We start from the raw sequence: 26,013 nt of genomic DNA, 5'->3' as shown, positions 1-26,013 counted from the left end.
CCGCTAGGCTCCGCCCACCTGCACTCTGCACACATGGCCCCACTAGGCTCCGCCCACCTGGCCCCGCTAGGCTCTGCCCACCTGGCACTCTGCACACATGGCCCCGCTAGGCTCCGCCCACCTGGTACTCTGCACACATTACCCCGCTAGGCTCCGCCCACCTGGCACTCTGCACAAATGGCCCCGCTAGGCTCCGCCCTCCTGGCACTCTGCACACATGGCCCCGCTAGGCTCCACCCACCTGGCACTCTGTACACATGGCCCCGATAGGCTCCGCCCACCTGGCACTCTGCACACATGTTCCGCTAGGCTCCGCCCACCTGGCACTCTGCACACATGGCCCCGCTAGGCTCCGCCCACCTGGCACTCTGCACACATGGCCCCGCTAGGCTCCGCCCACCTGACACTCTGCACACATGGTCCCGCTAGGCTCCGCCCACCTGGCACTCTGCACACATGGCCCCGCTAGGCTCCGCCCACCTGGCACTCTGCACACATGGCCCCGCTAGGCTCCGCCCAGCTGACACTCTGCACACATGGCTCTGCTAGGCTCCGCCCACCTGCACTCTGCACACATGGCCCCGCTAGGCTCCGCCCACCTGGCACTCTGCACACATGGCCCCACTAGGCTCCGCCCACCTGGCACTCTGCACACATGGCCCCGCTAGGCTCTGCCCACCTGGCACTCTGCACGCATTACCCCGCTCGGCTTACCTGCGGTGATGAAGTCCCGTCACCCGACCTCAGCGCTGACTGTCTTCCATGGCCGCCGCTTCACATCTCTCACTGCGGCCCGAGACTGTCACTAGCGGTGACGTCACAGGCAATACTTGGCTGTGAAGGTCATTGAACTCAGTGACAGGTCTGCTGTCAGCAGTGCAGGAGATCGTCACCGCAGGTAATGTACCTCGCTCCTGACAGCAGCACTTGTCATGCCCTGCACTGACCTGGGCTGACCTATTGATGTTAGCTCAGGTCACTGCATTGCTCTCCCAGCCAATGGGGAACATTCTGTTCTTCATTGGCTGGGACAGTGACTATGGTATGGATCGTCATGGTAACCGCTTGGAGTACAGCAGACCTGGATTTGTTTTTCTTTCTAATAAATTGGTGAAAGAGGGAATGTATAGGGCAGTGTTTTTTCAAATAAAAATGTGTTTGTCGTCTATTTTTTTTTTATTACTGACTGGGTTGGTGATGTCAGGTATCTGATAGACGCGTGACATCACGAACCCCAGGGCTTGATGCCAGGTGACATTACATATCTGGTATTAACCCCATATATTACCCCACACCAGGGCACAGGATGAGCTGGGGCGAAGCACCAGGATTGGCACATCTAATGGGCCACTTCTGGGGTGGCTGTGGACTGCTATTTTTAGGCTGGGGAGAGTCCAATAACCATGGACCTCCCTAGTCTGAGAATATCAGACCCCAGCTGTCTGCTTTACCTTGGCTGGTGGTCCAATTTTGGACCCCAACTTTTTTTTTTTATTATTTATTTAATTTAAAATAACAGCGTGGGGTGCCCTCAGTTTTGGATTTAAGCCAAGGGGAAGCTGCCAGGTGTGGTCTGCAGGCTGCAGCCGTCTGCTTTACCCTAGCTGGCTACAAAAATAGGGGGAACCCCACGTCATTTTTTTTTAAAATGTATTTATTTATTTTGGTAAATACAAGGCTAAGCACCCCTTAATGCCACATGAAAGGCACCAAAGGGTGCAAAATTACAAAATGCAGGAGAGTGGGACATGATGTGTCTTTCTGCCATTATAATGACAGAAAAGACTGATATGAAGTATACCAGCACAAGAAAATCACCAGAGAGCTCTACACTGTGAAAAGCAGTAGAAAATGGCACTGGAGTGAACATGTGACCGCCTCATGTAGGTTGAAGCTATGGATCCTGGGTAAATTTATGTATTTTCCCTCCTTCAGTTTTTTGGCAGTACGCCAAAAAAACGGAAGGCACACGGATGACAAACGGATGACATACGGACCGTATACGTGTCACGCTCCCGATGCCTCGGCACCACTCCTTACCCACTGATCCGCTCGCACCATCCCGGCACCACTCCTTACCCACTGATCCAGTCGCACCTGCACGGCACCACTCCTTACCCACTGATCCGGTCCACGTGTCCACCGGTCACGGCTGCCGCTCCCGCTCGTGCTTTCCTGTGTCCTGTCCCCAGTCTCATGTGTCTGACTCATGCTTCTGTATAGGGTCGGGCAGCGCCCACTCACCTGGTCTTATGGGCCCAGCACTGCTGCAGCAGGATATGACATGAGGCTGTGCTGGGTATATAAGACTGACCTTGCCATGTGGACGGGGCCTGATCAACGTGTCTTGTAAGCCTTGTCTTGAAAGCTAGGTGCTCAGGTCCCCCTTGTGCCGTGTCCTGTGATCAATACTATTGCCTGACATTCCTACCCGGCACCTGTGCCGGATTCCTGCACTGTCTCCAGGAACTCTGAAGCCCCAGTGACTGTTCTACCCGTCCCCTGTGGGACGCAGTCCCTGCCACGCTAGTGCTCCGGCTAATGTGCACCGAGGCCTCCGGTGGGGTACACGGCCCAGTGGATCCACCACCTGGACAAGAACAATACGAAACGGAAACGGATGCCGCACGGATGCACCCGTGAAAAAAACAGACCGTTTTTTGCGGACCGCAAAAACGGATCAGTCGTGTGAATGTAGCCTTATTCTAATCTGCCGTTTATAAACAGCAGGCAGAAAAAAGTGAATAGCGCCCCCCAGCGTCAGAAAATCTCCGGGGTTTTAGGGGTAGCTGAGACCCTGGAGATCATGATTCAGGTCAGTTTTTCTGGTGCCCGCTCACGTGATCACCAGTATACACCGTATACCAGTGATCATGTTACAGTAAATGACAGCGCCGGTAAAAAGTTATTTATCTCCCATCTGGCATGAACAAACATGTCAGATGGGAGATAAATCTCCTCCCCAGTCCCCTCCAGGCCCCCGGTGTCGCCAAAGTGCCCCCCCAACCCTCTCCCAAAAATCCAAGATGGGCACGCGCACAGCAGTGCGCCAGCCGCATTTACCCTACTCCTCTGATTTCTATCGCATGTGCCATGACACATGCAACAGAAAACTCCTCCCCAGGCCCTGCCAGGTCACCCTCTATAACCTCACCCGTGTTCCCCGGTGTCTCACGGTACCCGTGCAGCGTTGATCCCCCGTGGCCCCCTCCTTCACAATAGACGCTGCCGCATGCACAGAGCGGCTGTCAGCTCAGCTTCCTGTGTTCAGACACAGTGAGTGGTGGTAACCATGCATCTCTAAACTACTGCAATGCCCTGCTCATGAGGTAAGGAACATAGTTGATCAGGAGAGCTATACTACATTTACAAATGGAGGGATTTGCTATTTCTGTTGCCCTGCTGAACGACTACCAAACATGAGAGTCCGTTATAAGCCACAAGAAAACATGTCTAAATAGCGAGCTCTGTTTAGTATTCATTCAGCTGGATAACTGGACTTAAAGGGGTATTCCATCTCCATGATCCTATCCCCAATATATAGTAGGTGGAATAGCAATAATATCAACAAATACCAATATTTGGAAATGTAGAATAGTTCTCCTGATTAGGCATGCCCTTACCTCATGAGCAGGACATTGCAGCTTTGGTAGCAACAGTTACGACATGGACTCTGCTGCTGTGGACCCGGGGAGAGTGGGTGCAGATTCATTGCACCCACACTCCTCACATGGAGGGCCGGAAACTCCTAGAAAATGGGGGATATGTTCCCTGAGCGTGTCCCCCCATATTCTAGATGGTCCAGAGTCATCGTGGGACCCCCTTATTTTTTTTCCTTACAATAAATTGGTGAAAGAGGGAATGTTTTGGGGAGTGTTTTTTCAAATACATTTTTTTTCATCTATTTGTTTTGTTAGTGCTGACAGTTTGTGATGTCAGGTATCTGATAGACGCCATGACATCACAAACTGCTGGGCTTGATGTCAGGTGACTTTACAGCTAGTATCAACCCCATTTATTACCCCATTTGCCACCGCACCAGGGCACAGGATGAGCTGGGGTGAAGCGCCAGGATTGGCGCATCTAGTGGATGCGCCACTTCTGGGGCGCCTGCGGCCTGCTATTTTAAGGCTGTGAAGGACCAATAACTATGGACCTTCCCACCCTGAGAATACCAGACCACAGCTGACCGCTTTACCTTGGTTGGTGATCCAATTTGGGGGGGACCATACTTTTTTTTTGTAATTAATATTTATAAAATAATTATAAAAAAAGAGCCTAGGGTGACCTCCACATTGGATCCCCAACCACGGTAAAGCTGCCAGCTGTGGTTTTCAGGCTACAGCCGTCTGCTTTACCCTAGCTGGCTATCAAAAATGGGGGGACCCAACGTCACTTTTTTTAACTATTTTTTTAAATAAAAAAAATGAATGGGTTTCCCTGTAGTTTGATTGCTAGCCAAGGTAACGCCAGGCAGATGGGGGTGGCATCCCGTAGCGGTCTGCTTTATCTGCGCTGAGAATCAAAAATACCGCGGAGCGCTACGTCATTTTTTTTAAAGAATAATTTTTACAGCACAGTGATGTCCAGCAATCAAAATACAGGGAACCCTTTTTGTTTTTAGTTATTTAAATAAATAATTAAAAAAAAATATATATGGGTTCCCACTGCATTTTTTGTATTGCTAGCTAAGGGTAATCCAAGCAGCTACTGGCTGCTAACCCCCACTGCTTGGTGTTATCTTCACTGGCAATGGAAAATCCAGGGAAGCATTTTTTATTTTTTTGCCAAAAAACTACAAAAAAAATGACGTGAGCTTCGCCATATTTTTGTATGCTAGCCAGGTACAGCAGGCAGCTACGGGCTGCCTCCATCCCCAGGCTGCCTATTTGTACCCGGCTGGGAACTACAAATATAGGGAAGCCCTTTTTTTACTTAATTCATGAATTTCATGAAATAGTTAAAAAAAAAACGTGAGCTTCTCCCCATTTTTGTGTCCAGCTGGGTACAGCTAGGCAGCTGGGGATTGGATCCGCAGCACAGGTTAGCCCGAGGTTTCTGGGCCCCTCTGCTGCGAATTGCAGTCCGCCGCTGCCCCAGAAAATGGCGCTTTCATAGAAGCGCCATCATCTGGCGCTGTATCCAACTCTTCCAGCAGCCCTGAAGCCGGGTGACTTGCTGGGTAATAATGAGTTAATACCAGCTATGTTTTACTAGCTAGTATTAAGTCAAAGATTCTTAATGTCAGGCATGTTTGACCTGGATATTAAGAATCTCCAATAAAGGGTTAAAAAAAACACCACACAGAGAAAAAATACTTTAATAGAAATAAATACACAGACACATTAGAGACTCCATCTTTATTACTCCCTGTCACCCCTCCACGATCCTGCTCTTCTGTCTTCTTTCTCCTTCAACACATGCAGCTCTGCTACATCAGACAGCACAGCTGCATGGGAGAAAGGACGCTGTGCTCCGTGCAGAAATCACTCTGTGAGAGTGACCACAGGCTCCCGGCTGTAAGCGGTGGCACGGGTTGCCATAGCAACGCTGCTCCGATCACGTGATTCCGGTGCCGCTGCGTGCTGGTAGTGGGACGTCACCGTCACCGCTACCAAGCGTGTTGCTATGGCAACTGTGATCTCCGTTATTGACCGGCTGTGTCAGCCGGTCAGGAGCCAGCTTCTGCGGACGCTGGCAACTACGGTAAACATCGGGTAACCAAGAAGCCCTTTCCATGGTTACCCGATATTTACCTTCGTTACCAGCGTCCGCCGATCTCACGCTGCCAGTGCCGGCTCCCTGCTCCCTGCACACATATCCAGACTACACGTCGGGTAATTAACCCGATGTGTTCTCTGGCTAGGAGTGCAGGGAGCCAGCGCTAAGCTGTGTGTGCTGGTAACCAAGGTAAATATCAGGTGGTTACCCGATATTTACCTTAGATACCAGGCGCAGCATCGCTTCCACACGTGCTGCTGGCTGTGGGTTGGTCACTGGTTGCTGGTGAGATCTGCCTGTGTGACAGCTCACCAGCAACCCTTGTAACGACGCTCCAGCGATCCCTGCCAGGTCAGGTTGCTCGTGGGATCGCTGGAGCGTCGCTTAGTGTGACGGTACCTTAAGGGAATGGGGAAGCAGAGCGGGGAGTCGACTGTGTGCTAGAGCATGTCACCGGTACACGGCGATACACAAACGTGCACCGTGTAACAGAGAGATGCAATGACAGGTCCTAGCATGACGCGTCATAGTCATGTGACAAGTCTGTAGCCAATGAGATAATAGACACGTGACTGGTCACATGGCTATTTTGACGTCACGATAGGTCCTGCATCACTGCTGGTGTTCCCGGAGGATGCAGCGATTACCGATGGAAAAGCTGCGGGAGATGCAATGTTTATTAACTGTATGTGTACATTTCTAATGCGTTTTTATGTGTTTGTGATTGCCTCCCATTGTTTCCTATGGGTTCGAGTGGTTCGCCGAACCGGTTCGCCGACCCGAACTCGAACCAGACCTCGGTTCAGCGAACCGAGCTCCAGCCGAACCGCGGCCGATTCGCTCATCTCTGGTGAGGACACACAGAGCCCTGAGTCGGTGCCCGTGGACCCTTTTGGGTGGCATGAAGCTCTATTTTTTGGTCCTTTGGGGTCACCTTCCAGCGAAGTCATGTGTGGATGTGGCCTCGGTGCTTGCAGTCACCTCAGCCTCTGGTTTTACTAGCAGAGTACATAGGTTCTTCTCCTCTAGCCTAGGGACCTGTCCCTAATTTGCGACCAAGTCATTCCACTCAAAGGTTGTATGTGGAACAAGGCCACGGGAGGATGTTGCGCTTCCTGTGGTCTCTAGGACCCCTTCTGTCTTGCGCCTTGGTCGAGCTGCACCAGCTCCAGACCTCAGGTCTTTCCTCCTTCACTGCTCCTTTCTTTCTTTTTCCGACTTTCTCCACACTCCACTACCATGTGTTCCCACTCCTAAGACTCCACCCTCCCGGCCTGGCTTCGGGTTTAACACGCCCTTGCTATGTCTGATGAGGTGTTGCTGAGTGAGAGTGTTGTGTTTTGTATGAAACGGTGGATGACCTCCTCCATACCCAGGATGGAATACCACACCTCTGGATGAAGTGCAGTACTTCTGTTACGACTGAAGCCTTAGGGGTGCCAAACTAACACCAAGCCTGATCCCAGTCTGCACAATATCACACCTTCCACCATCAGATAAAGTTTACAATGAGGGAAATACACAGTCAAAGATTGGTGAGTATTGAACAGAATGTAACATATGACATATAGCAATGGTTACAGCAAGCAGTGATATATACCAGGAAAAGGTTTCAAGATGAGAATACTTGACTGAAGTACAGTATGGACAGGCTGACAATGGAGGAGATGGGGGGGATTAACCCCTACCTCTCCTCCGCAGCGCCCGTCCTCAGCTTCACAGCTGTGACCTGAATGCAGGATCGGGTCGCAGTTGCATGACACTTGGCTCACGCTCGCAGCAGAGCCTAAGCCGGGAGTCATTAGTATATCGCATCCATGCTGTCGCATCGGATGCCGTACGCTCGTCTGAGTCCAGCCTTAGAATGATTTTAGCCTTTACAGTTCTTGCTGCTGTAGCGTAAAAAAACTATTCTTCTCTCTAATAATTCCGCTCGTATCTGCAATTAATGTAGGGCTAGCTGCTTTAGAAGGGATTATAGCCTTACAGACCTTGCTGCTGCTACGTTAACTCTTAAGTCCTTTTCAAGGCTAATTTAAATGTATTCTATTCTTTAACCCCTTCACGACCGGCCAATTTTTCGCTTACCGTTTTTTTTTTTCGCAATTCTTTTTCTGAGAGACGTAACTTTTTTATTTTTCAATCAATATGGTCATGTGAGGGCTCATTTTTTGCGGAACGAGCTGTACTTTTAAAAGAAACCATCGGTTTTACCATATAGTGTACTAGAAAACGGCAAAAAAATTCCAAATGCAGAAAAATTGCAAAAAAAGTGCGATGGCACTATGGTTTTTGAGATATTTTATTCACTGTGTTCACTATATGGTAAAACTGATGTGTGGGTGTGATGCCTTAGGTCAGTGTGAGTTCGTATACACCAAACATGTATAGGTTTACTTTTATATAAGGGGTTAAAAAAAAATCGGAAGTTTGTCCGAAAAAAGTGGCGCACGTTTTACGCCATATTCCGTGACCCGTAGCGTTCTCATTTTTCGGGATCTATGGCTCAATGATGGCTTATTTTTTGCGTCTCGAGCTGACGTTTTTAACGGTACCATTTTTGTGCAGATGCTACGTTTTGATCGCCTCTTATTGCATTTTGCGCAAAAGTTGTGGTGACAAAAAACCATCGTTTTGGCATTTGGAATTTTTTTGCCGCTACGCCGTATACTAATCAGATTAATTGACTTTACATTTTGATAGACTGGGCGTTTCTGAACGCGGCGATACCAAATGTGTGTATATTTTTTATTTTTTTAACCCTTTAATTTTCAATGGGGCGAATGGGGGGTGATTTGAACTTTTAGGTTTTTTTGTTTTTTTTAATTTTTTAAATCTTTTTTTTTTACTTTTTTTTTTTTTTTACTAGTCCCCCTAGGGGGCTATTGCGATCAGCATTCCGATCGCTCTGCAGTATCTGCTGATCACAGCTACAAGGCTGTAAACAGCAGATACGCTCTCTTTCTCTTTAGCTGTGCCTCTGGCACAGCGAAAGTGAGAGCAAGTCAGGTGTAGTACAGGAGTCATCACATGACCCTGTGCTACCATGACAACTATCGGGAGTCACGTGATCGCGTCACGTGACTTCCGGTATCGGGCGGTAAGTAAATGTTTACCGCGATCGCGCTTATAATGGCGCTGTCACTTATTGACAGCGCCATATAAGGGGTTAAACGGCACGAGCAGATAACGATTCTGCTCGTGCCTAGCAAGCACACATCTCAGCTGTGAAAATCAGCTGCGATGTGTGCCGATCGCAGCATGATGCTGCCGGCAGACCGCGGGCAGTAACATTATGACCGCAAGGACGTAATTGTACGGCCCGGGGTCGTTAAGGGGTTAATAATACTGTTCGTAGCTGTAATTAATGTAGGGTGAGCTGGTGCAGAAGGGACTGTGTATTAGAAGCATATTGGCAGTGATTATTGCCTTACATTCCTTACTGCTGCTATGTTAGTCCAAAAGTCTTTTTCAGGGCTGATTCAAAACTATTCTATTCTCTAATAATACCACTTTTAGCTGCAATCAGTGTGAGGCTAGCTGCTGGAAAAGAGATAGTGTATTAGAGGCATCTACACAGGGATTATAGCCTTGCAGACCTTGCTGCTGCTACCTAAAACCAAAAGTCCTTTTCAGGCCTACATCTAATTCTATTGCCTATTAATACACCTGTTAGCTGTATTCAGTGCAGGGATAGCTGCTGGAGGAGGGATAGTTTAGGATTAGAGACATATGTGTGGCGCCCCTGAGGTTCAGTCGCCACAGGGTATTGCATCTCATTTAAGATGCAATGCTTATTCCGGGTAAGAGGAGGTTAATCACTGATGCTTTTCACTTACACAACATCCAGCCAGTGATTCAGACAGTACACCTCGAGGCCACAGAACCGGGCCAGGCCACCCATGACATCGCAGAGACCTGCAACACTGGCCTGGCGACAAGTAAAGATGAGCCAATCGACCCCTTTGCCCTGTGGGTGCTACATATGCACAGGGTCTATTGCTTTACAGTCTAATGTGTATATATATATATATATATATATATATATATATATATATATACATACACAGTGCTGGCCAAAAGTATTGGCACCCCTGCAATTCTGTCAGATAATGCTCAGTTTCTTCTTCTTGAAAATGATTGCAATCACAAATTCTTTGGTATTATTATCTTCATTTATTTTGCTTGCAATGGAAAAACACAAAAGAGAATGACACAAAAATCAAATCATTGATCATTTCACACAAAGCTCCAAAAATGGGCCAGACAAAAGTATTGGCACCCTTAGCCTAATACTTGGTTGCACGACCTTTAGCCAAAATAACTGCGAACAACCGCTTCCGGTAACCATCAATGAGTTTCTTACAACGCTCTGCTGGAATTTTAGACCATTCTTCTTTGGCAAACTGCTCCAGGTCCCTGAGATTTGAAGGGTGCCTTCTCCAAACTGCCATTTTGAGATCTCTCCACAGGTGTTCTATGGGATTCAGGTCTGGACTCATTGCTGGCCACTTTAGTAGTCTCCAGTGCTTTCTATCAAACCATTTTCTAGTGCTTTTTGAAGTGTGTTTTGGGTCATTGTCCTGCTGGAAGACCCATGACCTCTGAGGAAGACCCAGCTTTCTCACACTGGGCCCTACATTATGCTGCAAAATTTGTTGGTAGTCTTCAGTCTTCATAATCCCATGCACACGGTCAAGCAATCCAGTGCCAGAGGCAGCAAAACAACCCCAAAACATCAGGGAACCTCCGCCATGTTTGATTGTAGGGACCGTGTTCTTTTCTTTGAATGCCTCTTTTTTTTCCTGTAAACTCTATGTTGATGGCTTTTCCCAAAAAGCTCTACTTTTGTCTCATCTGACCAGAGAACATTCTTCCAAAACGTTTTAGGCTTTCTCAGGTAAATTTTGGCAAACTCCAGCCTGGCTTTTTTATGTCTTGGGGTAAGAAGTGGGGTCTTCCTGGGTATCCTACCATACAGTCCCTTTTCATTCAGACGCCGACGGATAGTATGGGTTGACACTGTTGTACCCTCGGACTGCAGGGCAGCTTGAACTTGTTTGGATGTTAGTCGAGGTTCTTTATCCACCATCCGCACAATCTTGTGTTGAAATCTCTCGTCAATTTTTCTTTTCCTTCCACATCTAGGGAGGTTAGCCACAGTGCCATGGGCTTTAAACTTCTTGATGACACTGCGCATTCCTAAACGTTTTGTAGAACCTCATAAATGTCAGACATCCATGCCCACTTGTCCGTTCTTATTTGCGGAAGCTGACTGCAATACTGACAGGCATGTTGTAGCTGGTATTCAACTACTGTCTTCTGCTGCTCACAAAGCCTTACCAACATATGTAATGTTGAGTTGCAGCCTGTGTTCATGTCGAACACCAGTTGTAGAGGTTGTTATGGACATTATTAGATGAAGATATCCAATATACAGGACAAGATGGCGCTTGCACCCATATTTGCATTGCATTACATACAAGGACATTTAAAAGACATTTGTTCCTAAATTTTAGACTCTGGAATTAAGCAAGTGAAGTAATACAGTATGTATAACTACTTCCGCTTTCTCTCACATCTTAGAAAAATACAGTATCAGGATATGTTGGGACATATATGAAAAATGCGTGAAATAAAATACACACACAAGGAGGGCTATATTCAAAATGTATAAATGTTTTATTAATTACAAAAAATTCATGAACAAAATTACATTTAAAAACATCATCATGTTACAAAAATGATTATTTTAGGAGACTCCTAAAGAGGGGGAGAGTCACCATGTGTCCAGTACTGGATGTGAGGATGGTTAATAAAATAGACTGTCTTCTGTATACAAATATAGTGCTTCAATATGAAGTATTGGTATATAGCTATATCCAGCACAAAATAGTATTCTATGAGCAATTCATTGAGAGTAAATATATTCAATAGTGAAGGGTTAAATACCCTGCATGTGGCAACTCACCCATAGAAAAAGGCAGTCAAAAGTCCTAGTAACTGGGCACAATGGTGGCGTAAGAACCCGTCCTCCACGCGCGTATCGCGTAGGCGGCTTCTTCAGCAGAGTGGGTATTTAATAAAACATTATACATTTTGAATATAGCACTCCTTGTGTATGTATTTTATTGCACGCATTTTTCATAAGTGTACTAATGGAGTTTATCATCCTATCCATTATATAGAGAGGGAATAATCAATAAATAGATATGATCTTGCTAAATATCTTCTCTTTTCTTAAACCTGTGGTTTTTTGTATATGTTGGGACATATGTCTGTGTCTCCTTTTTCCTGTGTCTAAATATTACATTTATCTTCTTTGTGTTGCTGTAGCACTGTCAGACCATTAGCAGCTGTAGCTGACCTGCAGAAATGGGTGCACATAGGATGTACCTTCACGAGTAGCTTAGGCAAATCTGGGTAGATTTTCAGAAACTACTGAACCACTAAGTTGAGCATGTGGGTTAAGCTTCAGAGCCTCAACCAGGTTACGGCTATTATCACACATGAGCATGCCTGGTTGTTGGTTCAGTAGCGAGAGACACAGATTTGTCTGGTTTGTTATACTTTTCAACAACTCTTTGGCATTGTAATTTTTGTCATCTGAACAAACTAGTTTCAGCAGAGCCTGTTGCCGTTTCCCTGAAGCACTGCTACAGAGTTTCCAGCTTGCAACTAATATGGAAGACATGCTCTGATATGACAATTCGGAGATGGAAGAGGAGGAGGTGCAGGAACTAGTGTAGGATGTGACGGAAACCCTGATGGAACAAGGGCACGCAATCATCTGTATCTGTAACACGTGAGCCATCCCAGGGTCTGACTCAGCCCCGACCTCCACAAGGTTCACCTAGTGAGTCGTCAGGGAATTGTAGCATCCCTGACCACAAACACTTGTCCACGTGTTAGTCATTAAGTTGACCTTCTCAGTAAGTGCATTGGTCAGGGCACGGGTGATGTGATGGGACATTTGCTGGTGTAAGGCATGGGTTTTTTTAAAGTATTTATTTAATAGCTTAAACAAGGCTAAAAACACCCTTTTGTTCCACATGAAAGGTACTAAAGGGTGAAAGTGTACAAACCCTGCTCTAATCTAAGCTCTCCCTCCTAGGTCAATTCTCCCTGAACTGGTTCTAGAGAACAGTGTGCTGAACATCATGCCCTCACGTCTCATATAAGACCCAATGACATGATGCGGCCAGCCAATCACAGAAATGCCAATAGCCAACATGGCATTACTGTGTATGGCAGGAAATCCTCACATTTGTAGTGCCACAAAACATGAGGGGCGGGGTCTCAAGCATGGCGCTGAAGCACCTGCGATAATTAACCAAGTAACTAGCATGCCTGAGCACCCCAATGCTCAATTGAGTATCAAGCAGTACAGAGCATGCTTGCTCATCACTAGTGGTGACCTCTTGATTACTTCTTATTGCATTTTATTGCAGAATTCTGGCAACTGAAAAAATGCAATACTCGTGTTTTTATTTTTTTTCCTGTTACGTCATTTACTAATTGGGTTAATTGATTTTCTTTTGATAGATTGGACTTTATTGGATAGTGATGCCAAATATATAATATATATATATATATTTTAATATTGAAGGGGGAAAAGAGAGGTGGATTTGAATTTTTAGATTTTTTTACTTTATTTTGTAGTCCCCTAGTGTCTAGTATATAAATATAAGTACTATATATGAAGTATATAGTAAAAGTCACTGGCCTTCATGGGAGCTCTATTTTGACAAGCACAGAGGTCTTGAACAGCTTCCCAGCTGCTATACCAACTCATTGACAACTGACGAATAAATGGAATGTCACTCACCATGTGAGTATCTAAGTGCATGATCTGAGATATTGTTACGGTCGCCGAGGAGCAGCGAGCATTAGAGGGTGGACCCATTGGGCCGTGCACTGGACTCCCCCAAAGGAGCAACTAGCGGCAAACCCCTATACAGGGCTTGTGTGGCGCACCAATGGAGGGCCTAAATGCACGACTGCCAGGGACCAGTAGCGATAGTCTTTTATGAACGAGTAAAGTCGTTAAATTTCCAGAGCTGGCGTATTTGGATATGGCAGCACAGAGATGATGGCACAGATGTGGTGGTACAGCGGTGATGGCTCAGATATGACGGCAGTGAAGATGGCAGAGTGCAGGCTTCTAGGACGAAACAGAGGTTAGCAATACTGGAACTAGGAAAAGGCAAACAGTACTCGAAAAAGAGGTATATCGGGACATGAGAACTAGCAATGCACAAACTAGTAGGCAATGTTGCTCTGGTGCCTCCTGTAGGGGAGGTGGTCTTAAATATATTTGGCAATAAGTATCCTCTGGGATCACTTCCAGGAAATAAGAGGCCAACCTTTTAAGAAAGGGATTGTAGCCGCACGCACCCTACGGGCACTCACAGAAGGTCGACGTGTGGCCTGAAAGCAGGAGGAGGATGTGGCAGACCCTGGGGAAAGAGAAGAGGCTGGGGAGCGACTGGTCAGGTGAAAGGAAGGATGCAACTGCCTGAGCCTGGGAGCGGGGATGTGGAGGAATATCACCCTTGGACTAGGCAGGTGAGAAGGAAGGTGGCTTTGCCAGAGTCTGGGAGCGGGGCTGGGCGCTACAGATATGACATAATATTATGCCATATGTTGGGAAGGCGTTAGTTGATAATTCTGAAGCATTTTTCCTTAGAACTTAGCATTAAATTGCTCATTTTTTATTCTGGAAAGGAATAAATTGGTACCTGAGTGTATTATCTTTGTCAACATTGTATATCCTACACTATCTGTCTACAGTAAGTAATCAAGAGTAGAAGAAGAATATTAACTACTGACAAGGGGAATGGTGACAACCAGTTGCCAGTTTACCATATTTTTGGGATTATATGACGCACTATTCCTCCCAAAAATTTGGGAGGCAAATGAGGGGTGCATTTTATAATGCACATGTAGCTTACCAGGAGGTAGAGAATAGGTGCTGTGCTGGCTGCGGTGAGTGCTGTGTGGAGCAGGGCGGTGCAGTGGGTGAGATGCTCTGTTGGTGGTGTGGGCTTCAAATAATGGCACCCGGAGTCGGCGAGTGTGCAGATAGAGCTCTTGGCTGAAGATCTCATCTGTGCATGTGCCGCCTCCGGCCCATTGATCTCCCAGCAGCAGACTTAAGGAAAATGGCGCCTGTAGGTGGCGCATGTGCAGATTGAGATTTCAGCTTGTCATTGAGCCGAAAGCTCAATCTGCACACATGCCGACTCCGGGCACCATTTCTTTGAAGCTTGGACCACGTGCAGAGCATCTGTGACACCCGCCGCACCGCACTGCTCCACCCAGCCAGCTCGGCCCCCTGCAGCCAGCATAGTCCCCACCACAGCCAGCACAGCCCCCACCTCAGTGCCTGTAGAATCGCCCTATTCCATCACCGCCCCTGCCTCCTATGACCCCACTCCACCATCGCTACAGCCCCCCTCTGGTAAGACACCACTGGAGTATAAGACGGACCCTTTTTTTGTTTTTGTTTTTTTTTTACCTTTTTTTATCTCTAAATTTGGGGTGAAACTTCTAATCTAATTCTAATGTCTTATAAAACAAAAAATATGGCATATATTTCTAGAAGGAATAACAGAAGAATGGCATAGCACATAATTTTGGTATCAGGCCTATCAATTAATAATAGTATATAATAATATTATTATAGTAACTTTTCACATATGTTGCTTTATTTTGCCTCTTATACCTGTGCTTTAACCACAATTTACTACTTGGTCACCGCTTAATCAATAGTATGCTGTAATTCTCTGTTCTGGATGGATCATCAACACATCAACTTTAAAGCTCCTGTCACACATAGAGATAAATCTGCGGCAGATCTGTGGTTGCAGTGAAATTGTGGACAATCAGTGCCAGGTTTGTGGCTGTGTACAAATGGAACAATATGTCCATGATTTCACTGCAACCACAGATCTGCCAAAGATTTATCTCTGTGTGTGACGGGGCCTTAACTCTGAACTGATCTTAATGCTTTAAATTCTGTACTATATCAATGACACTAGTAATGTTACATGTTACATAAGACACCATTTTAGTTTTGCAAACATGATATCTGTATTTTTTGTTTAAACAGAGTAAAAATACAACTTTCAACCGAGCCAAGCTAATGAACATTGGGTATTCAGAGTCAATAAAAGATTACGATTATAATTGCTTCATCTTCACTGATGTTGATCTTATTCCTATGAACGACAGGAATCTTTATAGGTGTTCCAAAAATCCAAGACATATGGCTAATGCTTTGGACAAGTTCAATTTTAGGTAAAGTTGCTAAATTACATTTACATTTTATTTTTGCTGTTTATCCAAGGTATTTTTACTGATAAGTAGAATCTTTGCTCCCTTTACAGTTTTATATGTTTTTTAAAATCCCTTCCTGAAAGGCTGATTTTTTTATTTAAAAATATTGCTTGTCCGTGATTTTTTGGTAAGCTGTCTAGAAAAAAAATAAAAAGTCAAGTTGGCATCCCTGACCGAGATACACACACCATATTCGCCATTTGACTCCATATCTCTTCCAACAGTCACTGAACCAACCATTAGTTTATCCCCTATCCCTCCCTGAAGGGATGTCCACTAATATTTAAAGGGTTCTTTGAGAATGAGGGGAAATCACCGATTTAATACAAAATGCAGTCTGTCCTTGTCCTGTTTCAGTACAGACTGCAAACTAAAGATGTATAGCTCCCAAGACCTGTGTTTCAACTCAGAAGAACTGTAGCACACATTCCTCAGTCAGGTTGTCATGTCAAGAAATATATCTCATCCTCTATGAGTATGAGAGATGAGGGATAGGTGTGGGGGGAGTGTTATCTCCAGGTTCATTCTCCTCAATGTTTATTTTTTTTCCAGTTGGGCACAGTCAGTCTCTATGCAATGTTCTAAAGCTGACATACTGATGAATGAGGTGGGTGTAGCTGGAGATCACATCATGCACAACATGGGTTAAAATATTTCTTCACACATCATAGTCTTCACGAGACTGAGGTATGTGATACAGCTCTTATGAGTTGAAAGACAGAAAGATATGTATCTTCAGTCTGTAGCCCATATTGACAAATGCAGTATGAATTTTACCAGGGATGCCATTTTATCTCTTTCTTGGAGAACCACTTCAAGGAAAATTTGATTTAGCAGCTATTATTCAATAATTATTCACAGGATAATTTACAGTGTTTTATGCAACAGACTGGTAATGCATCCATAAAAAGCAGATGCCACTAGGATGGTCGGTGTTGCATCCATTTTTTTCCTTGCACCCATAGACTTGAATAGGTGAGTTCCTTCTTATTTAGGCGTCCACTCACATTGCTCTGCAGTTTTTTTTTCCTTAGGCCGAATACAGCTGGTAAAAAAATCGCAGATCAGCACTGACTAATTGAATAACATTGATCCGAGTGCAATACAATTTTTTTATCAGCTTGCACTCATCCGATTTATACACTAATGTGAGGGAACCCTATAACATCGCTATTAGAGATGAGCAAACTCAAGGTTTGGTGTTCGGTGTCTGTACTGAACACAGACTTTAAAAAAACAAAAACAGAGTTCGTGTTCAGAGTTCGGGTGCTTTACACGTGCAAACCACTCGCGTGAACATCGTTGTGCTTGGGTACTCTCAGTGCTCAACCTGGTACGAGCCGCTTGCAGTGATTGAACATATTGCACTTGGGGTAACAATAGCATGATCGGAAAAAGCCCACACAGCCCAGTGTTCTGTTAATGGCTGGCTGCATGTGGGCAAAGACCCGAACTGCCAATCAATAACTTCAAATGAAGTTCAGCTCAAGTCCGGATTCCAAACCAAAGTTTTATCAAAAGTCCGGCTGAACTCGCCGAACCGAACTTCCACAGGTTCGCTCATCTCTAATCGCTATCCATTCTCCTTCAGTTCTGAATTTTTTCTATTGGATTAAAAGGGTTGTCCCATGAAGAAAATAAATTTTAATTAATAGGACTTTGAATAATAATAATTTCCACAATTGGATAGCTTTAAAAAATGTTAATGTGCTGAGATAATGTTATATATATGTCCCTGCTATGTATTGTGTAATGGATATGTCAGACCGTACAGGGACATGGCCTGATCATACCAGAGCTTCTGTGCTGAGATAATCTTATATATGTGTCCCTGCTATGTACTGTGTAATGGATGTGTCTGACCGTACAGGGACATGGTCTGATCATGCCACATCTCCTGGGCCGGGGAGGATGTTAAAAAGTATAAAGACATTACAGGACAGGATCACATATTATTCTTTCTTTGGGGTAAAACATATTTCTTAAAAACAGGCAGGGAAATGCTTTACTTCACAAAAAGAATCAGCTGTGACCCCCTGTTCTACTTTCTGTTTAATCTCTTTTCTGTCCTCCCCGGCCCAGGAGATGTGGTATGTTAAGATAATTTCCCTGTATGATCAGACACGGACATTACACAGTACACAGCATAGTGATTATCTAAGCAAAAAAACCCTTTTTTTAAACACATCCAATTGTGGAAATTATTATTATTATTATTATTATTATTATTATTATTATTATTATTATTATTATTATTATTATGTCTTTTCATTAAAATCAACTTTAAAATAACCTTATTCATGAGAAAAACCCTTTAAGGGTGTTTCCACTTCACTAAATTAGACCTGCATGTGCCTATAATGTAATTCACATTCAAGAGGGCAATGAATGGAGGACCATGATGGTCATTAAGAATATCTTGTCATGCCTTTCAGATTACGCCAACTCACTATCTGTGTTCTAGCATTTTGTTAGTTAATTTTTTTGTGATGTCCTATACCAATATGTCCTAGTCTACCTGGATGACATTCTAATCGTCTCCAAAGACTTATCTTTGATAAGGAACATCATCACATCAACACTTACTGTTAACTCCAGTTGAAGGAAGAGGTTAAAGAGGTTTTTCTATGTAGTATATTTATTAGGCATTGTAGGATGGACAAAGGTAAAGTCCTAGAGGGGAAATATTTTTCACTGAAGTTATTAGCTTCATTAATTTTAGACCCAGAATGTAAGCTCTGGCATCATTTGCTGAAAGGGTTAATCGGTCATGACAAGGGCTGGCTTTCTTGTAAACAGTTATAGATATGGGTAGTATAGCTGTTCATATATCTCCACCCTAGGGTGTGGTCCAGGAGGTTAAAGCAAGGCCTCTGAAATCACTTGAGGTAGTGTGTATGGAGGTAGCAGTACCTCCAGTCCTAGCTTTTCTGGAAATAGGGGACTCTGACCTTAAGCAGTTCGACCATGCAGTTATACAGACTGTATTGTAGCTTTTTTTTTTTTTTGTTTGCTTCCTTTGTCAAAAAAAGTTTGAATGAATTTATTTTTTCTTCACCTTGTTTATGAAGCTAGAATAAATCAGCATTATTAAAGTGGAAACCATTCGATCTGCAACTGAATGCATTGATTTATCAAAGCAGCCACAAGAAAGGTGTTAAGTACATTATTCCTGGTGGTCCAAATACTGGGACCAATAACCAGAGATGGCAAATTGTTACCCCCACCGAAAAGCACCAAAACATTTAAACAATGTAATAAATATGCTTCACTAATATTTTTAAAAAATAAATCAACAGTGACAGTAGAAATATTTGAATACAGTATATTCTATTTTTTTTTCAGGTTACCATATCAAACTTTATTTGGTGGTATAGTGGCTTTCACAAAAGAACAGTTCCTAAAAGTAAATGGATTTTCAAATCGTTTCTGGGGATGGGGAGGAGAAGATGATGAACTTTATAATAGGTATGTTCTTCTTAATCAACTTTGTAATAAAGTACTGTATTTTTCGTTTTATAAGATGCAACAGATTATAAGACGCACCCCAAATTTAGAGATAAAAAAGGGAAAAGAAATGTTGTCCGTCTTATACTCTGGTGGTGTCTTACCAGAGGTGGGGAGGCAATGGTGGTGGAGCTGGAGTAGGACAATGCTGCAGGCGCTGCGGTGGGGGCTGTGCTGGCTGTGGACATCATGCTGGCTGTGTGGAACGAGATGGTGCGGCAAGTGTCACAGATGATTTGTTGGCGGTGCAAGCTTCAAAGAAATGGTGCCTTGAATTAGCGCGTGCGCAGATTAAGCTCTCAGCTCACTGACAAGATCAATTTATAATTTGTTTTACAGTGGTACCTCGCTTAACGAGTAACCCACTTAACGAGAATTTCGCTTAACAAGCAAAGCTTTCTGTAAATTTGTAACCCGCTTTACGAGAAAGCTTTGCTGTACGAGCGAAATCCTCACTGCACACACTTTCGGTTCCATACATCCACCGCGCTCTGACCCGCACTTGCAGTCCACACAAACACACACATGTACGTACAAACACACACAAACACGCACGCACGCACACACATACAGTATTATGCTCACCTTACCTTCCGTTCCACCGCCGGTCTCATGGTTGTTGTAGTTCCCGGGTACATCGCGACGTCCTCGCGGCGAACTACAAGACCCAGGAGGCCGGTGATGGAACGAAAGGTAAGGTGAGCATACAATATAACATAATATAGTGTACCTTCCATTTCATCGCCGGCCTCCTGGGTCCTGTAGTTCGCCGCTGCGCTCCAGTCCATGCTGTGTATCGGCATCCATAGCGACGAGGGAGGAATTTCCTGTCACCACTACTGAAAGGCAGCGCGCTGGCCAATCAGAGGCAAGCGGCTCTGCCTTTGACGTCAGCGCTCTAGCCGGGAAGTTCCTCCCTCGTCGTTATGGTAACGCGATACACAGCCTGGCCCCGTACCAGAGAACAGCAAGTCCCAGGAGACCAACGATGGAACAGAAGGTAAGGTGAGCATATAATATGTGCGTGTGTGCATGTGTGTTTGTGCGTGCGTGTTTGTGTGTGTTTGTGCATGTGTGGAATTACAGAATAGGGCACCAGGATGGGAAATTTAACACGTTGTGGAACGAATCATTTGCATTGCAATGATTTCCTATGGGAAATCTTACTTTGTTACTACGAGTAACTTGGTTAACAAGCACACTCCCAGAATGGATTGTTCTCGTTCATCAAGGTTCCACTGTACTTTGAGGTTTGTGCAAGGATAGGGATATAATATAACTGATAGAATTTAATCCATGAACACTGATGCTTTCAGGTATACCCCTTATCCGGATATTATTGCAGCGATCGCGATTTTCTTGGTCATCAACCATAAGAAGATCCAGTGTTTGTGTCCTACAAAGTATTGACTTGAGGGGCAGAATACAAATCAAATGCATGTCACAATTTTCTGATTTAGATTTTTAAATTTCTTAGAAAACCATGTATCATTTCCTTTATACTTTACAAATATTTGCTACTTAGTGCTGATATACCTCAATAAATTTCCAATTAAATATATTGAAGTTTGTGGGTGAGTTAAGCTCTTACAATGTTCTTGTGTTTTTTTTCTCAGGGTGATAGCAGCAGGAATGAAGGTTGAACGCCCAGATCTAGTCATTGCCAGATCTAAAGCAATTTTTCACCATAGAGATTCTGGTAATGAAAAAACAGGCAAAAGGTATAACATATTAAGTAGCCAATAAATCTAATTAATATTTATCATTTAAATATGATTACAAGCTTATAGCATCTATGGTGACAGTTACTTTTCAATCATTTAAAAGCATCTTTATCAACCAGTTGACTAAATTCAATGCATTATTGGCTTCCATTTCATTAGATATACCCAGCCATGATTACTGCCAAACCATTGATTCTAAATATCACGTACGGTAAGTAGAACCTGTCAGGCTGTGTCAGAAGGTCTCAAAAATTGGCATGTAAAAGCTTCAAAATACACATTCCAATGTGATTGAAGTCGTCTAGCCTAGGACAGGTTACAAAATCGTTGTTTAGTGTCTGGAAACTCCAGCAAACCACAGTGAGAGACATTATCCAAAAACAGTGAAAACGTGAAATAGTGGAGAACCTACCCAGTAGTGACCGGTCTACCAATTTCCACAAGACCAGTTCACTGACTCACCAAGGAGGTCACAACTCAGTTGGCTGACCTCAAGAATTTAAATGTGACAAATTAGGAAAAAGAAAAAAAAAGGAAAAGATACTTTTTTATAGCATAATACATAATAATGTCAACAATCAACAACAGAGAAGATACTATTATTTATTATCTATATTATCATTTCAATTTGATTTTTCTAGTTTATTTTGAAATCTTCACTTAGCTGCATAGCGGAGACTACCACTGTGTAAGCAAAACAAATTAAGAAGCCTGAAGGATCTCAAAATCTAATAAAGGGCCTCTGTCATCACAGAGTAACAAGTATAATGGAAATCTATAGGGAACTCTAGCATTTTTCTGGCAGACCCCACTAGAGGGTTGGGGAGGCTATAAAAATGCATGGGGAAGTCGCTTGGACCCGTCTCTTTGATGTTGCTGCTGAGAAGTTTAAAATTAAATAATTATTTTATTATCAGGCTGGGAAGACCCATGATTATTTGGCCCTTTCCAGCCTAAAAATAGCAGCCCGCAGCCTCCCCAGAAATGAGGCATCACATTAGATGTTTCAATTCTATCACTTCACCTCGGCTCTTCGCTATTGCCCTGGGGCAGTGGCAATTGGGGTAATAGGTTAATGGGGTTGATGTCAGCTGTGTAATGCCAGCAGTCATTAAGCCCAGGGGTAAATAATGGATAGGAGTCTATCAGACACCCCCATTACTAACCCAGTAAGTGTAATTTTAAAAACACACACACAGGAAAAAAATAGTTTACTGGAATAAAGACTCCCCTTCTCTTTCCCTTGTTCACCAATTTAGTAAAAAAAAATGTTCCCACAAAGCTCTGATGTAATGCACAATGTACTACTGTAGTTCCTGCAACTGTAAATAGCAGTAAAGTACAGCTATTCACAAGTGCTGGGTAGTGATTACAATGCTGTGGTGACAACAGACACAGGTATGCACGTCACCGCCGATGATGCTGGGCAATGGGTATTGAATAGTATTTTAACATGCCCCTGTGGGCGTGCTAACATGCTAAGAGGACGGACTTGTCAGGGGGAAAATCATGCCCTTGTGATTAGTCCCTGTGCTCATTAGCATATAATTAAGGATCTTTAGAAACACTTTTTCTAAAGATCTCTTTATCTATGATACTAGATATAGGGATGGTTAGGCTAGGATTAGCAATATGCACCCAGAACTGCTCGTGGTTCTCACTGCATATTTGACCTGACAGGTTCCCTTTAAGGAAAATGCATTTGAACAAAAACGCACACATTTTTTGGTGCGTTTTATTGCCAGAAAGTGCAGATTTGATGCAGAAAATTCCATATTTGCAACATGCACACATAGCCTTACAGGGCCTGAAAAGTCCGTGAATGACTTATGTTTTAGTGTTTCTTAGTATTTATTTAGTTCTCAGCCTCCTCAGGTCTTCTAATATGCAAAACGTGTTTTTCCAGGAGTTTTCCTTTGATTATAATCTGCATTTAACACTATATCCTATGCAACCTAAGGCCACTTTACACACAGCGACATCGCTAGCGGTTGTGCGTCATGGGCAAATCGCTGCCTGTGGCGCACAACATCGTTAGTCCCCGTCACACATACTTACCTGCCTAGCGACGTCGCTGTGGCCGGCGAACCACCTCCTTTCTAAGGGGAAGGTTCATTTGGCGTCACAGCGGCGTCACTAAGCGGCCGCCCAATAGAAGCGGAGGGGCGGAGATGAGCGGCTGGAACATCCTGCCCACCTCCTTCCTTCCTAATTGCCGGCGGTCGCAGGTACGATGTTATTCCTCGTTCCTGCGTTGTCACACATAGCGATGTGTGCTGCTGCAGGAACGACGAACAACCTGCGTCCTGCAACAGCAACGATATTTGAGATTAGAACGACATGTCAACGATCAAAGATATGGTGAGTAATTTTGATCGTTAGCAGTCGTTCATGCGTTTCACACGCAACGACATTGCTAACGAGGCCGGATGTGCCCGTGACCCCAACGAGATCTCGTTAGCGATGTCGTTGCGTGTGAAGCCCCCTTCAGACAACACATTTGAGCCTGTATAGCAATGTTGACTTAGCTTTGAATTATATTTTGTGCAGCATTTTTGAATGGTATGTTTCTCCTTTCTTTCTAGCTTTCATCTTATAAATCAAGCCGCCAAATTCATGCACACAGATGGACTTAACTCCTTGAAGTATGACATAATCAATTGCACTAGGAACAAACTTTATACGAAAGTCACAGTTAACCTTGGAACGGCGGAATAACTACCTAGAAACAGCGCAATATATGAATGAAACTTGAATAATGTATTGATGATATATATTTAATGTATAGATAACGTGTTTAACAAAATGGTATCTACATTTCAGTTAGTTATACACATTCAAAATAAAAGGAGTGCTTGATTTTTCCATTATTTCTGTTTTTTAAAAAGCAAAAAGAACTGAAATTGATAAGTGACAACACCTAAAACTGGCATTAACCTTTAAAATAATTATTTTTTTCCACATCTCACTTGTCATTTTAGTTGTCTTTTACATAACCAAGTATAGTGGAACCTTGGATTATGAGCATAATTGGTTCCGGGAGTGTGCTCTTAAACCAAGTTACTCTTATATCAAAGCGAATTTTCCCATAGGAAATTATTGAAACGCAGACAATTCGTTCCACAACCCAAAAATATTTACTGTATTTATAGAAACTTATTACAGTAATACAAAACAATGTACTGTATTCATATACAATTATTACAATACACAAATAGAATATACTGTACAGAACAGAAAAAAACCATAAAACAAATAGAACTACATGTTCGCTTACAATAGAATTGTTGGTGTGCGGGAGGGACACTATAGAGAGAAAAAATTATGTATAAATATGACAACCTTTATTCTAGCACAAAACACAAAAAATACACCCCAAAATAATTCTCCCCAAAATAAAAGCAGAACTAATCCAAATGTGGGGTAAGGATACTGCACAGGCAGATTACAGTACAAGCAATGTGCTGTACTGGTTAGCAGAAAAAAAGTGCAATACTGTATCCACAAATGCAAATTGATAGACATGCTATATAGTATATACTGTACTGTACAATGGTATACTGTATACTGTATACAGTACATATGTACAGAAAGGTACCTCCAGAGCAGGTCAGAGCACCGTGAAAGGACAGAACCGGAAGTGTGCACAGTGAGAGTTTGCTCTTATTGCAAAGCATTGCTCTTAAACCAAGTTACACATTTGTAAAAAGCTTTGCTTGTCTTGTAAAACGCTCTCAAACCTCACAAAGTTATTCTTAATCCAAGGTTCCACTGTAATTGTGAGAGTGTATTTTGTGACACATTGTACTTTACGCTAATAGTACATTTTGTTCGATATATTTTAGATCTCATAACAAAAATTATAATATGTACAAAGTAAATGTTAATGTTTTTGCCGTTAAGGACAGGGCGTTTTTAGATTTCTCTGCTTTTGTTTTTTTCCTCCCCTTATTCAAAGAAACATAACCTTTTTTATTTTTCCATCGATATAGCCGTGTGAGGGCCTGCTTTTTGCGGGACCGGTTCTACTTTTGAATGACACTGTTCATTTTATGATATGAATAAATGGTAAGGAAGGGAAAAAATTCAAAGTGTGGAGATAGAGAAATAGAAAAAAAAAATTAAATTCTGCAATTGTGTTTTTTTTTTTTTATAAGATTCATTTTACCATAGAGTATGATTCTCCAGGGCAGTACGATTATGGGTATACCAAATATGTATAGTTTTTGTTTTATTTAAGTGGAGAGAAAAAAATTTCTGAGATTTTGAAAATAATAAATAAATCTTGTGTCAGACTTTACGAGAGCGGTAATGTTTTCAATTTTGGGAATCTGGGACTATGTGAGAGCTTACTTTTTGTGTTCCGAGCTGATCTTTTTATTGATATTATTTGGGTGTATATAGGTTGTTTTGATTGCCTGTTATTAGATTTTTTTTCTGTTGCAGAGGATGAAAAAGTACGATTTGGGGGGTTGATTTGAACTTTTGTAAAAGATGATTTATTTATTTTCTCTGAAAATACAAAATAAATGGGCCATCTTTGATGTTCTACCTTTTAGAGACCATTTAATTCTCAACTTGGTTAACAGTAATTTTGACCAGGGGTACCCAAACTTTTGCATGCCACTGTAAAATACTGATCGTGTTAACATGGCCTCAATGGGGCAGTGAGGCATTCAGTAGAAATTGCTTAACAGTGTGTGCTTCATTTTCTCCTACT

General features: G+C 43.4%; 1 protein-coding gene across 2 annotated transcripts in view; it reads left to right on the top strand.

Annotated features, from left to right (window-relative positions):
• LOC142314855 (beta-1,4-galactosyltransferase 1-like) overlaps window positions 1–25,589 on the top strand; it is a 230,286-nt gene extending 204,697 nt beyond the window's left edge. For both annotated transcript variants that reach the window (XM_075352502.1, XM_075352501.1), the window contains 4 exons: window positions 15,836–16,023; window positions 19,408–19,530; window positions 21,186–21,290; window positions 23,879–25,589. In XM_075352502.1, the coding sequence (XP_075208617.1) occupies window positions 15,836–16,023; window positions 19,408–19,530; window positions 21,186–21,290; window positions 23,879–24,011 (549 nt within the window). In that variant the 3' untranslated portion in view covers window positions 24,012–25,589. The remainder of the gene's footprint in view (window positions 1–15,835; window positions 16,024–19,407; window positions 19,531–21,185; window positions 21,291–23,878) is intronic.
• The last annotated feature ends 424 nt before the right edge of the window (window positions 25,590–26,013 follow it).

The sequence above is a fragment of the Anomaloglossus baeobatrachus genome, chromosome 1 (assembly GCF_048569485.1).
Source record: "Anomaloglossus baeobatrachus isolate aAnoBae1 chromosome 1, aAnoBae1.hap1, whole genome shotgun sequence".
Classification (NCBI taxonomy): domain Eukaryota; kingdom Metazoa; phylum Chordata; class Amphibia; order Anura; family Aromobatidae; genus Anomaloglossus; species Anomaloglossus baeobatrachus.
Note: the sequence above shows the minus strand (reverse complement) of the source record. Positions and strands in the feature narration are given on the sequence as shown.